The 19,873-nt window shown below is 34.4% G+C and overlaps 1 protein-coding gene across 1 annotated transcript in view; it reads left to right on the top strand.

Annotated features, from left to right (window-relative positions):
* Positions 1-19,214, top strand: part of SHOC1 (shortage in chiasmata 1) — an 85,605-nt gene extending 66,391 nt beyond the window's left edge. The window contains 9 exon segments of the mRNA XM_042912464.1: positions 1,011-1,128; positions 2,442-2,553; positions 3,817-3,938; positions 8,044-8,137; positions 11,231-11,362; positions 13,837-13,986; positions 14,856-15,810; positions 19,015-19,043; positions 19,045-19,214. Coding sequence (XP_042768398.1) covers positions 1,011-1,128; positions 2,442-2,553; positions 3,817-3,938; positions 8,044-8,137; positions 11,231-11,362; positions 13,837-13,986; positions 14,856-15,810; positions 19,015-19,043; positions 19,045-19,116 — 1,784 coding nt within the window. The 3' untranslated portion in view covers positions 19,117-19,214.
* The last annotated feature ends 659 nt before the right edge of the window (positions 19,215-19,873 follow it).

The following is a 19,873-nucleotide window of genomic DNA, read 5'->3' as shown; positions in this document are numbered from 1 at the left end:
TTCACATGACTCAGATTGTGAATTCTCACATCCATTAAGTAAAAAAAGCCTGTACATTTTTAGTCCCAGGGCATTCCTTTCAATACTTGCCATAAATTACTTTCTATCCACCTCAAGTCTGAGTGGGAAGTTTGAATTCTGAGAGATTCTAATTCAATTCTAAAAATACAGTCACCATAATGGTTACTTTGGAATTTTTGATAAACAGAATTAAATGTTAAATTGATTAAATAATTGAAACATGGGCCCAAGAAAAGATAAAAGCATCCTAGTTTATAGGTAGAGGCTTCTTTCAGTCTCTTGAAGATGAACTTAATTTATTCAACCATTCCTTATTTGGAGCATTTACAACACTTCAGTTTTCCACTACTGTACTACAAGATTTATAGTAGTTTATTATATAATTTTATATACTGTTCTAAGAAGTGAAATGAATTGCTGGGTCAAAAGTATATACACATTTACATATTGTCAAATATGCTTCCAGAAATGCTATCTCAATTCATATTTGTGCAGAAAGTGCAAGAGAATCCTTTTCCCAATATCTTTATAGTAAGTAGGTATTATTATTCTAAGTCTTTGACAGAATTATAGGCAGAAAATATTTTATAGTTATATTATAATTAATTAATTATAGATAATTAATGTCTTGATTATCCATATCTTTTCATACATGAATTGATCTTATATAGCCATTCTTTTGTAAATTGCCTGTTAATGTCCTTTGTCCATTTATCTATTGAGGTATTTATTATTTTCCTATTGATCTGTATCATATAGTAGTTTTAGTAAATTCTGTTAACTGTGTTTTATTTCTAGGTAATAGGATAACATATGCTTTTTATTTTATTCTTCAGACCTTTCTTTATTCTGATTTCTGATTTTTTACAGTGAATATGTTTTATTTTTATACTGCTCCTTGAACATACACTTGTTATTCTCATGTTTAGTAAAAAAGAGAAAGAGCTGAAAGATGAGAAACAAATATTTATAAGCTTTCTCTCATTTAGGAAGCACCTTGCTGGATAGTTTTGGGGGTTTTGTTTTGGAAATTCAGGTTCCATATGTGTTTTTTGCATCTGAAGGACTTCTTAATACTCCAGAAATTCTTCAGTTGCTAGAATCCAAGTAAGTTATTGATTTCATAACTTTTAACAAGGGTATATATATTCTAAATGACTAACCATTATGCTATATATGCAGTATTATTATTTCTCTCTGATTCAAGCCTGCAATTATATCATATGAATAGTTTTCCAAAGAGTTTATGTCAAGTTACACTTCTCTCCCTGTAGTACACCATCACAATTACTGAATGTTATCTTTTTTTGGCAATATACATCAATCTTGTGGAGAAAAAAATGTTTCATTATTGTTTAAATTTATATTTTAATTTCATTTCTTTTGTTACCAGCAAGTACGAACACTTTATGTGTCTTTTTTTTCTGTGAATTATATGGTCATATCTTTGGATCATTGATAATATGGAGAATGAGTGTTCTTATTTAGAGGGCCTTAAATACTGCCTGGGAAATAGGACTATGAAGTTCTAAATAAATTCTCAAATTTTTAGACTTTAAGTTCTGAGGTCAGACCAGCACTGAACATTTTAAAATCATATAAAACACTTTATCACAGCATACAAGTTGTCACAGAAATATTAGACATTGGGCTATATATCAAGGAGGAATAATTGAGCTGTGACATTAATTAAAATACAGATCTAAAAATAAATAAATAAATAATACAGATCTATTTTCCATGCTTTTGTTTTTAAATCTTAAGGCTATGGGGCATTCACAGAAAACTATGAGCTTACAAAAGGTAGTTAAAATCTAGGCCAGTTTTAAGGAAAGAGAAAAGAAAATTCTGATAAATGCAGAATGTTTTAGTGTATTACAAAATGTTTTGATTTCATGAATTATTATTTAAAAAGCTGGAAGAAATTGGTCAATACATTTATAATAGTATTATGTGCAGTAATATTTAGTAAAATACCTACGGCAATGCACATCTTAACGAATTTTTCATACATACTGAATAAATCATAATTTAATTCCTCAAATTTATAAAGTAGAATAAATTGATATATGAAAGAAAAAGTGCAGTCGTTAAAATAATTTAATATGCAAGAGGACAATACAGACTTTCTTAAAGAATTTTTCTGGGACGCCTGGGTGGCTCAGTCGGCTGGGCGGCCGACTTCAGCTTAGGTCATGATCTCAGGATTCGTGGGTTTGAACCCTGTGTTGGGCTCTGTGCTAACAGCTCAGAGCCCAGAGCCTGGAGCCTGCTTCGGATTCTGTGTCTCCCCTCTCTCTCTGCCCCTCCCCTGCTCACGTGTCTCTCTGTCTCTCAAAACTGAATAAACATTAAAAAAATAATAAAAGAATTTTTCTTAGTCATTTCATGATGTCACCTAAAAATATGGTATTTTACAGCTATAATATCACACTAGTGGAGAGAAGCTGCAGTGAGTCACTGAAACTCTTTGGAAGTACAGAGTGTTATGTAGTGGTGACAGTTGATGAATACACCGCCATAGTTTTGCAGGTAAAACTAGACAGTAAGAAATACAAGCCAAATATCTGTGTAATTTATTATTAGCTCTACTATAGAGAGCTTAACTATAATATTAGTGATTTCTTCCAAAACTTTGCAAATGGACCACAAGTACTAAAATCATCACTATACAAAATTACTATTACCAAACTTCTTCAATGCCTTATAATTTTTAACATACTTTAAGAGGACAAAGCAAATATGGAATCTTTAATGTTATATATTGACCTATTTTAAAATATATTTATAGAACAATTATAGTGTTGAAAACCTGAAAAATCAAATCCTAGCTACTATGCTTCTTAACAGGTGGTAGTATATTAATCCCTGATTAGTGATATGAGATTTCCTCTAAAGTAAGTGGGGGTTACCTATAAGTAAGCTGATTAAAAAAAAAAAGATTCTCTTTAAAAAATCCCTATAGTTTGGAATTTAAGATTTACAAATTCTTGACAATCTCCTTGATATGTTTGCTTGATTGGAGTACAAAGAAATTAATTCAGTAGGGTGGGAGTGGGGAGCAGAAACCAAGTTTGATGGTATGGACTATAAATTAATGGCAAAGATTATGATAACATAAGTCTGATTTAATGAGCAAATGTTAACAATATGGAATTATATGATGGAAACACCAAGCTCTATTAAAGGGTTTCTTGAGAGATACCATGTCTTACATATTTGAAGTTTTTAAAAAACAATTATTTGGGGGAAATACTGTTTAGGAAAACTTTTAATTCAGTTACATAACTTACTGTCAGAGTAAGACATTTCCTGAATCATTCACTCTATAGAATTTAATTGTGTTAAAGGAAAAAGAGACTGATAGGCCATTAGAGAGCAATTCCTGGAAGTCCATTGACTGCTTCCTTCCTTAAGTAATAAGCAATCAGTGCAGATTATCCCATGGACTTTTAAATGTATTTTATTTCGCCCTTATGAGTAGCCAGATCTCTATCTATAAAGGACCTTGCCTGAATAGGGACACTCTGTAGGCGGCTTTCTTCGTATCTAGGACTTTGGGAGATTCATGAGCTGTCCTTGCTTAAGCTGTCATTCGCTGTTTGACATCTACTACATAATTTTCCCCCTACTACTTCCAGTGTGATTTTAATTTCTCCATAAAATGGGAGCCCATACTCATGTTTCTTCTCAAGTTATAATTTATATATCATGGATTCTTAAAATAGGGTAACAATAACTTCAAAACAACTGTTCAACCTAGTGAAGCTTTTTATTTTATTTATTTTCTGGTAGGACCTAAAAGAATTGAATTGTGAGAAGGCATCGGACAATATCATTATGAGACTGATGGCATTATCATTCCAGTACAGCTATTGTTGGATAATTTTATATACCAAAAAAACATTAAACTCAGAGTAAGTAAACATTTCTTTATCCAAAGTTACATTTATATTTAAGTTATTTGGTCCTCTTCTTTGAATAAAAATCGTTATGCAAATTTTCCACTTGCTCATCTAGTTCGCTTTAAGTCAGGGATCCTCCAGGTGGAGGAGCCATGCCCATAGGAATTTGGGATGCCCATAGGAATTAGGATTTGGGAGATGATGTATTTCCCCTAGACATTCTGTGCAAATCACCCTCCCCTCCTCTACTTCACTAAGAATTGCAGCTTTAAGTGTCATTTTTTATTACTTTTTATTTCTGAACTTGTATGTTAAAAGATGTCATTAAGTCACTGTCTCTAAAATCTTATTAAATATACCAACAAAATAGCATCTTTTGGGGCAGCTGGATGGCTTGGTTGGTTAAATGTCCGACTCTTGGTTTCAGCTCAGGTAATGAACCCGTGGTTTGTGAGTTTGAGCCCCACATCGGGCTTTGTGCAGACAGTGTGGAACCTGCTTGGAATTCTCTCTGTCCCTCCCCTGCTTGCTCTCTCTGTCTCTCTCTCAAAATAAATAAATAAATTAAAAAAAAATTTTTAAATAGCATCTTTCTATACTTTCTGTCATTGATGTGCTTAACTTAAAAATTCCAAAAAAATCCATGCTGAGACACTGGCTTAATTTATCATTATATGTCTCTCCTTTCTCTCATCTCTACATTTTATGAACCCACTGCTTCTACTTCCTTTTTTTCTCTGCAGTCTGGGTCTTCTTCCTACATCTGTACTCATCTCTGTCTCTCAGGGCAACTCATCATTCATGGCTCTCTCATGATCAGCTCCAAAAATATTTTCATCTTCCACTGCTCTAAAGCGTTTAAGCCTGTTGTCAGTACCTTCTGACTCGAAGCCCTTCAGTCCTATGATGAGTCAATGTTTTGATCTTCCATCTCTCTAACTACTCTTTCTCTGTCTGTACCTCTTCTTCCTTGTCCCAGTCTTCAGATACATTTGAATTCTCTTCTTTCTTCTATTTGATCCACTGGAAATCTTCCCCACTCCCATGGATTCAGTCACCATCATTCTGCATATAAATTATGATATATACATCTGCAGCTGCAGTCTCTCTTTGAAATTGTTGACATGTATCTCTAATTTTCTGTTAAATATTTCCACCCTGATATTTTATAGGCTCTCAAACTTAACATGTTCCAAGGTGAATTTATTATATTCTCTATCCTCTTCAAAACAATATCTCCTCTTTTCTGCCTTTAGCTATTTATGACCATTGCCTTTCTTTTAGTCACCAAGTTTAGAAAACAAATCCTATAGATTTAACCACTATCTCTCTTTTTTTTTTTTTATCAATCCCCTCTCTCCATTTATGTTACCAACATCTTAGTTCAGATTCTTATTATTTTTATGTGGACTGTTACAATAGACTACCAACTGCTTTCCCACCTCCAGATGGCTCTCAGTGTTACTCTCCATAATCTGTCAGACATCCAATTAATATTCCTAAAACCAGGCTGTTACTGTTTCACTCCGATAAAAAGCCTTCACTGACTTTCCCATTATCTACTGAATACATACATTCTATTCACCCTAATATTCAAATTCTTCAGAGTATAATCTCAACTTATATTTTCAGCTTAGTTTTCACTGCTTTCCATTTCAGCTAGAAGGATTTCTCATTGGCTTGCAAATATGGTCCTGGTTTTCCTACTTCTACTTTTGCCAATACATTTCTCTCTTTCTACGATACTCTCTACTTCCTCTAACTATTTCATCTGGTGAAATTGTGCCTATTTTTCAGAACCTATCCCCAAATACCACTTTTTCTATTCAGTCTTTCCTTAATACCCCCCTCCAACTCACACGTACAAATAGATATTTAGTTGTGACCTCTCCATCCTTTGAACTCCTTAGCTCTTTGTCTTTTCCTCATCTTTGATATTTATCACATTTTGCTTTGTATTATCATTTTAGAGTACTTGCTTTATGGCACCTCATATTGTTTCATATGATAGATGCTTAGTAAATATTCCTTGACTGAATGAATGCATCTTTCCTACTAAATTGAAAACTAGTCTCATTCATTTTTTAAATCTCTACAGTTATCATGCAACACATACCACATCACTCACAGAAGTTTAAAAAATATTTAATTTAGTTATTATAAAAGGTAGAGACATCTTACCTTATTTGACATGGCCTGTGTGACTTTTTTCTTTATTGACTTTTTGCTTGACTCCATTTTTGTTTATCTACTGTTCTGAGCTCTTTGTATATGATTATTATTAAGTGGAAATAAGTTTAAGTTAGAATATAAGAGTCCAAACTCCTTGGTTCTTATTCCTTTTTCTATTAACAATAACCTTTGGCAAGTCATTTAACCTTGCTTTTCCTTTCTACCAGAATTGAAAAAGAAAAATAATAATTTAGATCTAAAATCTTCATTTTGAATATTAGTAAAGTCTCTGAAGCATTTTAAGCTTGGAACTTGCTTATAAAGCATTAAAGCTTTATCAAGATCTTAGAAGTATTATGGAGATAAAACTGTTTTGAAAAAAATTTTAAGTTGTTTTTAGATTGCTTTCCACCTATGTTCTAGAGGTGCAATTGAAGTACAAGCAAAAAAGAGGAGATTCACACTTATTCTTACTCAGATTTTCAGGGAAACAAACCCCACTAATTATGTAATAGCCTGAGATAGTTTTATGTTCAGGATGTGACGAGCTGTTTATTCACAATAAGATGTTATTATAAAATGTAATTATTTTCAGACTTCTAGGTATCTCAGCTCTATATTTTTAGATTTATAAAAACATTTAAGAAGTATCTTAATCAACTGACCAAATGAGGAAAATTCAACATACAAAATGAAATTGCTTGAGTTACCTTAGTAGTTCATATCATTAGTTCCTGCTTGAAAAATGTGTTAGGACTCCTGAGGACTACTCCCAGGTTTGATGATTTGATAAGAAGATTCACAGGACTTGGCATAGACTTGGACTCATGGCTATGATTTATTATAGTAAATCGTTACAAGGCAAAATCAGCAAAGGGAAAAAGTGCATGGAGCAAAATCCAGAAGAAGCTAGAAGGAAGCTTCCAAGAATCCTAGCCTAGTGGAGCACAGAATGTGCCTAATTTCCGCAGCAAAGAGTTGTGACAACACTTATAAAATATCATCTGCCAGGGAGACTCACTAGAGACTCAGTGCCCAGGGCTTTTACTAAGGACTGGTCGAGTAGGCACTGTCTGCCTAGCACATACCAAAATTCTAGACTCCAAGAAGGAAAGCAGGTGTTCAGCAGAAACCACATTGTTTGTACTGTTTAGGCACAGTGAGTGACTCTTATTGGTCACTCTTATGAAATAGCTCACCTGAGAAAGAAACTAGCTGGGGAAAGAAGAGCCAAGAAATTAAGAGAGCCCTTATCTCAATCATATTGAGACCCTGGATCCGACAGTGTCTTCCCTGGACTTCTTAGTAATATGAGCCAATAAATTTCCTTTTTGCTTCTTAGGCTATTTAAAGTGGATAAAGGTGGTAGAAATATCTATCCAAAGCTTAAGACTCACATCTGATCTGCTTAATAACCATAGAAGAAGAAAAAAAGTAGTTTTTTAAAAAATTGAGATATAGTTGACATACCACATTGTGTAAGTTTAAGGTCTACAACATGCTGACTTTATGTATTTATATACTGCAATATGATTACCCATGTAGGGTAATGATCTTTTTAAAAAGCGTTTTTTTCTAACAGTTCAGGAAAAAGAGCCAGGGAGGATTCTAGTGAGCCTGGCTCTGGTCACATGTTCATATCTGAACCTGGTACTTTGGCCAGGGAGATAGAATATTTTAGTTTGTGTCAGTCAGCTAGTCATCCCTGAGTCAGTAAGGGTATGAGTTAAACTCTCCTCAGACACACTCTCAGCATCCCCTAGATTTAACTGGATTGTTAAAGAATGGAGGTGGAGCCATCTTTTCAAAAGAATGCTGAGCCTACCACACTAGCATTATTTAGCCAGATTATTCTAATAATATGAAATGTCAAAACGAAATGAACTTCTAATAAGTAGAATCAGACATCAAATGAGTACAAGAATAGTAATATAATCTTTTTTAGGTACCATCTTACAGAAAAGGCACTTCATCATCTAGCACTGATTTACGCAGCTTTGGTTTCATTTGTGCTAAAATCAGAAGAACTGGATGTAAAGGTATTCTTTTCTTACATGTTTGTTTTAATAAACCAAAATTATACTCAAACTCAAGTGCCCAGCTAGTAAACTAAAAAATTCTTAAAAGCCTTTTAACAGTTTTCAAATTAATAAATATTCTTTCCACTTAAACTTCTGTTCTAAAAGCCTTTAATGAATTTAAAGTCATATTTTATCTCTTAATTACTATTTGGCAGGATATAAATAAAAAATATTTGTTGATCGAAAATGTTTGCTTATGAAAGATACACTCTTTTTATCTGCTGTAATCATCTCTAACCAATGTCTTTTCTTTGTTTTCAATGTCCCACTCTGAAATTTAGACACTTCCCCCAACTCAGGGCTCAGTCCTCTTCAGTTATCACTTTATACTCTTTCCTTAATAAACTCAGACATTCCCCCAAATTTAGCTTTCATTTCTGAGTATAATCCTTAAAAATTTCCTGATTTTTCTTTAGATCTGTACCTGTATTCTAGCATTCTACTGGAAATCTTCACATGAATATCCCACAAGTGCCTCAAACTCAGCATTTCCAAAACAAAACTTCTCATTCTCCCCAAACTTAGTTTATGGCATTACTATTGTAACCTAATCAGTAGTAGGTTACTGTTGTAACGTAATCAGTCTTTAGAACATGTCTCTCTATCCTACTCCTGCTATTTCCCAAATTCAGGCCTTTGAAGTTTTAAGCAACTTCCTGACTAATGTCCTTATTTCTAGTCCTACTCCAGTGCATCATATATATTGACATCAGTTATATTTCTGAAATACAGCTGTGAATATTTCACTTCCTGGGCTGTAAGCTCCTGAAGGAAAGGAAACATGTTTACTTGTTTTCATATTCCTGGCACCCAGCACAGTGCCAAGTACGTAGCAGGCTCTTGATAAATAGTTGTTGTTACATTGAATTTTCTTGCTCACAAGACCTTCCATAGCTTCCTACTTTATTGAAAGAGAGATCAAACTCAGCTGGTTTCAAATTTCACAATTTGGCCCCTAGTAATCCTTCCTTTAGCATCATTCTACTCACCATTTCCTGAATATGAATGACCACACTATCACCTTTAAGCCATTGCACTAACATATCATCCCAGCCTGTCTCTTCCTTCCCCCTAACCACCAGCCTTCATAGTTCTGTCTGTTTTTGCCTGGCTCAAACACTGCCTCCTTTAAGAAATGTGCCCAGTTACATGGCTCAGGTTATGATCTCATGGTTAGAGGGTTTGTGCCCGTCAGGCTTTGCACTGACAGTGCAGGGCCTGCTTGGGATTCTCTCTCTCCATTCTCTCTGCCCCTCCCCCGCTCGTGCTGTCTCTGTCTCTCTTAAAATAATAAATAAACTTTAAAAAAATGTTCCCCAGTTATACCCTCTCGGGATAAATCTCTCCTCCCATTCTCCCAGGAGCACTTTATGCCTTTATTATAGTATAAGGTATTCATTCATGTACCTTCCACCCTGGAGGGTAAAAACTAGGCCCTTTTTCTTTGTAAAATGTATAGCATCTAGCACATTACTTTATACACAGTAAAAATATTCAACAAACATCTACTAAATAAAATTAAATCAAAACACATTAAAATATGTCACCAATACTCAAGTCTCCCATTCTTCTGACTTAATAACATTATTACATAAAAGGGGCTCCCTAGACTCATATTATTTTAGAATATATTGTTGCTTTACCTCACTGTATTTAGTAATATAGTTTTTGGCTTTTTAGAGCACATCAGTTATGGGTTTAAAAAAATTTTTTTCAGGCATCTGAAGAGCCTAGCCATAAAAGAAACATGAGAAAGTTTAAGTACATTTTCTTAAACTAAAAGAATATACTGCTAGTAGTGTTAGGCTATGTTTTATTCTAATGTCAAAAAAAGGTCTATAAATGTCTTTATGAACTCATTTTGCAGAAAAATGCATAAACACATATGCAAAATTTTGAAAACAATGTTAGGAGGTTTCTGAATCTCCCAAAGCCTAGCCATGAGCTCCAGAATCCTTGCTTTAATAAATTAAGGTAATATTCATTATCATCACCATAAAATTATGTCTTTATACATTTATATAAATGTGTCGGATCTTCTCAAAATATCCAAAACTGAAATAAAATTAATTTGGAATCAAACAGTGTTGTTTCTATACACTCTATATGTAGTTAATACAGTTTAAAGAAAATCCTTCTTTAGAATACATGTATTCCCTACAGGTATGTATTAACAGTCTTGTATTTGTTACTCTTCTTGTGAAATAAAAAATTGTCATAATGATTTTATAAGGTTTCTACAGTCTCTATTTCTTGAATTTTCACTACAGGACAGGGTGTTTATATTTCTAAGATATGACTGTTTAGGGCAGTATTCTCTATCCACATTAAACTGCTAACCCATGGACTATACTTCCTTCAACTGAATCTAAAAGATGAAGGTAAAAATAGAACTGAAAGCAGAAGAAAAAGGCTGGCATTTCGAAAGAGAAGGGCCTGGAGGAAAACACAACTGAAAGACAGGAAGTAGGAAATATTAAGAAACTTTTTTTAAAGTTTAGTACACAGAGCATAGTATCAAATAAGCCAATATTGGATGAACAATTCCCAAAATACTCTAAATCAAAACTTTTTTTCTTTTCAAATACACATCAACTTCATCTGTAAATATCCTTTTTTAAAAATGTATTTGAAAAAGCTTGCAGTATATTTTTAAAATTCTTATTTTTGGTAACTATTAGAGTTAACTTGGAAAAGCAAAATATTAAATATTATTAATGATAATCTAAATTGCTTTGCTTCTAACATAGGTGAAATATAAAACCAAATATGTTATTTTAACAAATTATTAATAAATGCCAAATGGAAGTAAAGAAATTTAGTTCCAAAAATTGGAAAACTATAAAGATATCACGTTTAAAGAAGGGAAGAAAATTGCTTAGTCTCACAAAATATGCTGGATTTCACACAGATACTTTAATAAGTTGTATCTAAAATTATATTCAAAGGTTAAAATCAGGGCTTTTTTCTTCTAATTACAAACAGTTTTTGCAAGATATATCTTGCTCCCTAATATTTCCTATAATCTAACATATAGAAAATATATTTTAGCTTGTACTTGCCCCAGGAGTGGAAGAGGCTGCACTGATAGTTCGACAAATTGCTGATCACAGTTTAATGACCTCGAAGAGAGATCCTTATGAATGGTTGGATAAATCCTGGCTTGAAGTTTCACCATCTAAGGTTCATCCCCTAAATGTGTAAATTAGATATTTGCAAAGCAAGTATAGATACATAGACTTGAATTCTCTTTTTGGTTGCATATTTTTGTCCTATAATGTTTGCATGAGCATATAGAACAGTAACCATAATGTACAATATTTATTTAGATCATTTTCCAGAATCATGGGTATTTTGCAACTTGACAGAAGTATTTTAATGAACTTTTAATGCCTAATATTTTTAAAACATAACTTTTTCTAATTCATAAATTTATACATTTAAGAGTAGTAAGTATGATAATAGCAAAATTCCATCATTGCCTTTGTCAGTAATTAAGTTACATAATCAAAACTGAAAGTAGAGTTGTAAAATATTCGTAAGATTGAATAGTAACTTTTTAGAAATTCCTTCAGGTTAAGCATAATATGTCTAAGTTCTCATACCAACCTTATATCTCAGTTTCCTTTATTTTTTTAATATATTCAAATCATGAAACCATAAAAAAAGAATAATAGAGCTTTTTATTTACTAACGTGGAATGACCTTTAAGCTATATTAAATGAAAAATGAAGTTGTGGCATACAGTTTGTATCCTACCACTTGAACAAGGGGAAATTAATATTTATATGTGTTTGTAAGTAAATAAAATATCTCTGGAAGAGATCATGATAATGCTATCAAGAAATGATAACATTAGTTATCTCCAGAGAGGAAAACTGGGGTAATGGGGAGCAGGAAGATGAGAGTTTTTACTGCACACCTTTTTTGATAAGTTTATTTACATATTTTTCGAGAGAGACAGAGGGCACAAGTGAGGGAGGGGCAGAGAGAGAGAGGGAGACACAGAATCTGAAGCAGGCTCCAGGCTCTGAACTGACAGCAGAGAGTTGGACATGGAGCTCGAACCCACAAACCATGAGATCATGACTTGAGCCATAGTCAGACGCTTAACTGATTGAGCCACCCAGGCACCCCTACTGCACATCTTTTAGTACCCTTTGAATTTTGAACCATGTGCCTATTTTGCCTATTCAAAAAATAAAATTATAAAGCAAATAAATATTCGTGTATTCATATACATTAAAAAATATTCATGTATATTAAATCACAGAATTTTTATATGCCTAAGCAAAACATAGTACTATTGGCAAGTATGGGTATAATTAATTATGGGATGTGTATATGTCTGCAGTTTCCCTATTACCAAGGCATGTCTAATCTCACATGTCTGTCATTTGATTTTATCAAAGAGGGTGCAAAAAGCCAGTATATCCCAGAAAGAAGAGGGAATATGGCAATAATAAAAGATGGCTGCTATATTTCTAGATTATTATGAGATCTCTCTGGAACACATTTTTAGGCCATCAAGGTCAGTTCTGGTTGATAGAAGTTCTTCCTCTACTCTTCACAGCAAGGCTTTCCTGAAACTACAACATCTGTTAGATGTCATAAACATGGTTCATCTTAAATTAAATAGTGATAGTAACATATGGCCTACAAAGGATGAGCTAAAGAAATCTTGAGGTACTAAAGTCCCTGAAAACGTTTTCATTAGACAATTTACCATTAGAGGGGTGCCAGGGTGGCTCAGTCAGTTAAGCACTGGACTCTTTGGCTCAGGTCATGATCTCACGGTTCGTGCTTGAGAATCTCTCTCCTTTCTTTCTGCCCCTCCCCAGCTCGTGCTCTCACTCTCAAGATAAACATTTTTTGAAAAAAGAAAAGAAAATCTACCATTATATAATACAATTGTCATTTGAAGGAGATGAACTGTAACAAATTTTTTGGATGAATGATTGAAATGAATGAACTTTAAGATCTTTCCCAATTCTGAGAGCATGTGAATCTTTTTTTCAAATATTTTCATTTATTTTTGAGGGGGAGGGGAAGAGCAGAGAGAGAGGGAGACAGTGGATCCAAAGTGGGCTCCATGCACAAAGCAGGCATCATGCTGTCTCCATCAGCAGAGAGCCTGATGCTAGGCTCGAACTCATGAACCATGAGATCATGACCTGAGCTGAAGTCAGATGCTCAACCTACTGAGCCACCCAAGTGCCCCTGAGAGCATATGAACTCTAACTGACAGAGAAGTTTCTTTCCCTACTAGCCATATTTTTTCCCCAGCATCTCAAATTGAGTGGTAGGTGCAATGACAAAAATTTTAATCTTCTAGATTGAGCAGAATAAAATGGGTTATTTCCAAACGACCAGTGGCTGATTTTTCCTTTAAACTCTTTTCTAGGGGGGCGCCTGGGTGGCTCAGTTGGTTAAGCGTCCGACTTCAGTTCAGGTCACGATCTCGCGGTCTGTGAGTTCGAGCCCCGCGTTGGGCTCTGGGCTGATGGCTCAGAGCCTGGAGCCTGCTTCCAATTTTGTGTCTCCCTCGCTCTCTGCCCCTCCCCCATTCATGCTCTGTCTCTCTCTGTCTCAAAAATAAATACAGGTTAAAAAAAAATTTTTTTTTTTTAATTAAAAAAAAAAAAACTCTTTTCTAGGAAGAAATGTACTTACTTGACTTTCCATGTATTAACCCATTGGTGGCTCAGCTCATGTTAAATAAAGGACCATCACTGCACTGGATATTATTAGCAACTCTTTGTCAACTTCAGGAACTTTTACCTGAAGTTCCAGGAAAAGTCTTAAAGGTTAGTTATTTGAATTCCATATTCTTATATGAATGTATTTCCTTTCCATTTGAGTATTGATTTTTGCCATAAACATTTTCAAAATGGAGGTATCCAAGTTTAATTGTTTTGGACTTCACATAGCAAAGAAATTATGTACTTGAGGGGCACCTGGGTGGCCCAGTCAGTTAAGCCTCCGACTTAGGCTCAGGTCATAATCTCGTGGTTCACGAGTTTGAGCCCTTCATCTGTGCTGACAGCTCAGAGCCTGGCGCCTGCTTCAGATTCTGTGTCTCCCTCTCTCTCTGCCTCTCCCCCACTTGCACACACTCTCTCCCTCTCAAAAATAAATTTAAAAAACTTAAAAAAAATAATTTACTTGAACTAAATTTCTTATAGAATTCTCATTGACTGCCAATCACATTATACATTTAAACCTATCTTATATAGATAATTCAGTACAATCCATTTATCACACTTTAAATTATTTTGAAATGTTATTGTGCCCACTAATATGCGGTCACATACTCTATTCATATGTGTTTACATGATCTCTTCCAAACAATCCTGATGCCCTTCATTATAGTAGTAAAGAGAACTTTAACTTTAGCCTTATTGTAAAAACTCTAATTTTTTATCAAGCAAATGACATTCATGTATAATTTGTGTAACTAAAAATTCTATTACAAGTGATTAGAAAAGAAATACAAATCTTAAGTTTTTCTTTTAATGGAGCCTAATTATGTTATGTTCTTATTACATGGATCACTGTAATACCCTACTTATTTATATTTTGCTTTCTTTCCATATAGATAAGTGCTGTTATTTATATTTACTTGACTGATGTGTATATTGTATTTGTATTACATTAATTTAAAAAATTTTTTTAGCATTTTTGTAGCATCACTTCCTTATTCAAGATTAGTTCTTCTTCCATAACAAAATCACCTCAAATTCCATCACCTCGGGAAAACGGGAATCAGGCTAGTACCATTACCAGTTCAGCTTCTGGCTCTTCAAACTCTGTCTTTCAAGAATATAATGAATACCAGAATTCAGACATAGGAGCCACAGTGCACAAAGACACAAACATCACTTCAAACTATAACTCTTCCCTTACGCAACTCAGAGAAATGCCATGCATTTTATCACCTGTGACTTCTTATAATCAGGCCAGCTACCGGAAAGACTCCAGTTGTAATCCTAATATAGTACATAATCCTTTCCTAATTAATATAGGATCAAGGAACATGGCTGGTAACTCCTTTCAAAACTGGAATGATTCAGAGTCAGATGTTTTTTCTTTGGATCTAACACAAATGAACTGTGAAAATATAATATCACCAATTGACACTCAGAAGAGAGTTGCCCCTAATTTTATAAATAATCAGAAAAAGGGAACACATGTTGCAAAAGGACCTATAAATAAAGAAGTATGTACCCCTAACTTTTCACTGGAAGGCTCTCAATCTCCTCTTCCCTGGAACTTCAAGAAAAATGTATGGGAACAACAGAATCACTCATTCAACTTAGAATATGGTGAAAAGCAGACTACATGTGACAAATGGTACTCTCAGAAAGATAACTTATTCCCTAATCAGCAGAAATGTCTATCGGATGAGGTAGAAAGCTTCCTTCATCAAAGTTCAAATGCTGGGACTAAAAAGACTTTCTGGAGAGAATTACCATCTGTCCCCAGTATGGATTTATTGTGTGCTTCTGATCCTAATGTAAATCAAAAAGAATTCAGCAGTCTTTATTTCCACCAAAGAGCTGGGAAATGTTTAGGACAGAAAAGGCACTCTGAATCTTCATCTAACTCAGGAGACAAAAAATCATTACCAGGTAACACTATCTAAAGTTAATAAAACTACTGGCAGATGTAATTTTAAAAGAACCATCTCTAAACTAAAAAAAGAATTTTTGTTTGTTTGAATTACTATACTTAAAAATCTTCACTAGGGGCACCTGGGTGGCTCAGTTGGTTGGGCGTCTGACTTTGGCTCGGGTCATGATCTTGCAGTTCGTGGGTTTGAGCCCCACATCGGGCTCTGTGCTGGCAGCTCGGAGCCTGGAGCCTGCTTCGGATTCTGTGTCTCCCTCTCCCTCTCTCTCTCTCTCTCTCTTTCTCTCTCTCTCTGCCCCTTCCCTGCTCATGCTCTGTCTCTCTCCCTCTCTCTCAAAAATGAATAAACTTAAAAAAAATTTTTTTTAAATCTTCACTAACTTTGGGGTCAAAAAGAAAATCAAAATTCTAATTACAGACATCTAAGAAAATAAATGTAAACAAAATATGTCAAATTCTTGTAGCTTTAGATGAACTAAGCATTAAGGGCGCCTGGGTGGCTCAGCTGGTTAAGCGTCTGACTTCGGCTCAGGTCATGATCTTATGGTTTGTAAGTTTAAGCCCTGTGTGGCACTGTCACTACAGAGCCTGCATAGGTTTCTCTCTCTCTCCCTGTCTCTGCCCCTCCCCCAATCACTCATTCTTTCAAAATAAATAAAATTTGAAAAAAAAAAAAAAAGTTAAAATAAATTGCAGTGATGACTTGAGTCTGTCAATCCTGAGTGCAATCACTGATAGAAAATAATAAAAGAGTACCTCCCAACTTGTACAGTGGACCCTTGAACAACACAGGTTTGAACTGCATGGATTTTTTTGATAAATACAGTATGGTACTGTAAATGTATTTTTTCTTCCTTTTGATTTTCTTAACATTTTCTTTTCTCTAGCTTATTTGATTGTAAGAATACAGTATATAATACATATAACTTACAAAATATGTGTTAATTGACTATGTTATCAGTAAGGCTTCTGGTCAACAGTAGATTATTAGTAGTTAAGTTTTGAGGGAGTCAAAAGTTATAGATTTTGGGGGCACCTGGCTGGTTCAGTCAGTAGAGCATGTGACTCTTGATCTCACAGTCATGAGTTTAGGGCCCACGTCAGGTACAGAGATTACGTTTTTTAAAAAGTTACAGGGACTCCTGGGTGGTTGAGCATCAGTCAGTTGAGCATTTGACTCTTGATTTCAGCTCAGGTCATGATCCCAGGGTTGTAGAAGTGAGCATGGAGCCTGCTTAAGATTCTCTCTTTCTCTCCCTCTGTTCAGCCCCTCTCCCCTGCTTATGCTCTCTCTCTCTCTCTCTCTCTGAAATAAATTTAAAAAATAAAGTATTTAAAAAGTTATGTATAGAATTTGGGGGGGTGGGTCTGGGGGCAGTCAGCCTCCCTAACACCCACATTGTTCAAGGGTCAACTGTATAAGCCTCAGGATTCACAAAACTTGGATTTGGTCCTGTTTAATAGTCATAATTTGTTTTGTTCCTGATTTTAATGAGAGGTATTATCTCCCTAACTTTGTAAGAACTTTTGTGAGGAACAGATGCTGAATTTTATCCAAACATTTTTGGCACCTATTGGGGAAAATCACACGTTTTCTCCATTGACCCATTAATGTCAATGATTATATTAACAGGTTTACTAATATTAAATAATAATTGTCATTCTGTGATAAACTTAATTGGCTTTTGAAGAGTGATTCTTTTAATATGCTGTTGAATATGGTTGCTAATATTTATTTTTTTCATTATCTACATTCAAAATGCAATTACCCTGTTGTGTTCTTTATTTGTGCTGTCACATTCTGACATGAACTTTATTCCAGCTTCATAAATGAACTGAATGAAAATTCCATTTTTTTTTTTTCCATCCTGGACCAAATCAAGTATGTGAATTACTATATGTTCTTAAACATAGGGTATCCCAATATATAAGATAATCCTCCCATTTTCTCAGTGAGATCTTAGAAATTATTTCTAATAACTTTTTTTAATGTTTTAAATGTTTTAATGAGAGAGAGAGAGAGAGAGAGAGAGAGAGAGAGACAGCAGGGGAAGGGCAGAGAGAGAGAGAGAGAGAGAGAGAGAGAGAGGGAAACACAGAATCTGAAGCAGGCTCCAGGCTCTGAGCTGTCAGCACAGAGCCTGATGCTGGGCTTGAACTGGTGAACTGTGAGATCATGACCTCAACCTAAGCTGGATGCTTAACTGACTGAGGCACCCAGGCACCCCTCTAGTAACTTTAATATTTAAACTTTTAGGGATATGGATGGAATAGTAAAATGTCTACCTACATTTTAATTCATTAACTTAGTTATAAATATATTTTTCAATCATATATTAAATAAATAATGGCCTAGAAATATTTTTTTTCCACTTTCAAATTTCTTCCAAAAAATAATTTTATTCAAACAGGTCACATAAATCTTTGATACTAGTATCATTAACACTATGGAAGCTTTTGACTTTTTACTGTGGTTTCCCATAGCACATCATTACCTTCCACTGTTTAAGATGTAACACTTTTAGAATTGATGTTAATGCAGCCCTAGACAATTTATCCAAAGCCATTGGCATAACCTCAAGATAATTTTCTATTTGTCTTATATTACAGATGTGTATTTGTGACCTCTATGATACAATTACAGACTACATTGCTTTTTAAATATGCTTATAATGGCATCCAAATCTTGTAATTATGAGATTATATCCCCAGGAATAATTACCAAAACAGTTTTAAATATTTTAGCCTACTTTTTTACTGATTTAATCAATCAGCCTCTGTAAGTATCCAAATCTAGGATATTTCAGGCTAATGTGTCATATTTAATACAGTCATAGAAGGTGAGTCATACATGATCACCACCTATCACATATCAGACCTCGGGATAAATTCTACAACATTACAGATTTGAGTTAAGGAACAGGCTTAATGAGTGAAAACTTAAATGAAGGAGTCTTAAATCCAGGGAGATTTAATGATTTGTGCAAAGCATGAGTATACAATATGTATACATGACACTAATCAGTACTGGGCCATTAGGTACAGGTACAGTTATGCTAAAAATGTAATTTTTATAGTCATTTTATCTCAGTTTGGAAATTTGAACACTCTGTAGATAGATGAAGAGATAGGATGCACTTGAATAACTGGAAAAAATAGCTATGTCAGAAATAAAATGGTTTTCCTTTTTCTCCTTTTAACAGATCTCATGTGTTCACAACTACCACAATTCAAAAAAACGGCGTCTAGTGTATGAAAAAGTCCCTGGTAGAGTTGATGGACAAACCCGTCTGAGGTTTTTTTGAAAGAAAAGAGTGTTCTGTGCCACATTCCTTTGTTTTTGATGAAAATCCAGTAACAAAATGATAGATTTGCTCATTGATTAAAGAAAATTCTGTCGTTAGATGTTCTTGGTGTTATCCATATTAAAATTTCAAAATATATATTCTGCCCTATAGTTTACATCTTTGTAAGTAAAATATTCTAATTAGCATAATTGTCATAACATCCAAATATCTTCCAGATTCACCCAAACATTGCAAAGCTTTTTTTTAGAGCAATAGTTACAACATATATTTTTAGAATAGCAATATATACATTTTAGTATATATATATAAAAGGGATATTTAGTTGTCTTCTGAAAGCCATGCTGCTTCCCACCTTTCTTCCAGCAAGCCTTTTTAATTTTTTTTTAATTTTTTAATGTTCATTTATTTTTTTGAGATAGAGACAGAGTGTGAGCAGGGGAGGGGCAGAGAGAGGGAGACACAGAATCCGAAGCAGGCTTCAGGCTCTGAGCTGTTAGCACAGAGCCCGATGCAGGGCTCGAACCCACAAACCGTGAGATCATGACACCGGCTGAGCCACCCAGGAGCCCTTCTTCCAGCAAACCTTTTTTAAATGAGCCTCCATCTCAGTCTGACCCTTTAAGTCAAGAAGTTAAGATCACCAGAGTTGACCCTACCTCACCAAGAAAGGGCAAAGTTAATGTTAGAGAACTTCCTATTTAAAATGTTACCTTCAGGGGCACCTGGATCGCTGGGTGGGTTAAGTGGCCAACTT

Source organism: Panthera leo, chromosome D4 (assembly GCF_018350215.1).
Source record: "Panthera leo isolate Ple1 chromosome D4, P.leo_Ple1_pat1.1, whole genome shotgun sequence".
Lineage (NCBI taxonomy): Eukaryota > Metazoa > Chordata > Mammalia > Carnivora > Felidae > Panthera > Panthera leo.
This window is presented reverse-complemented; position numbering and strand designations above follow the sequence as displayed.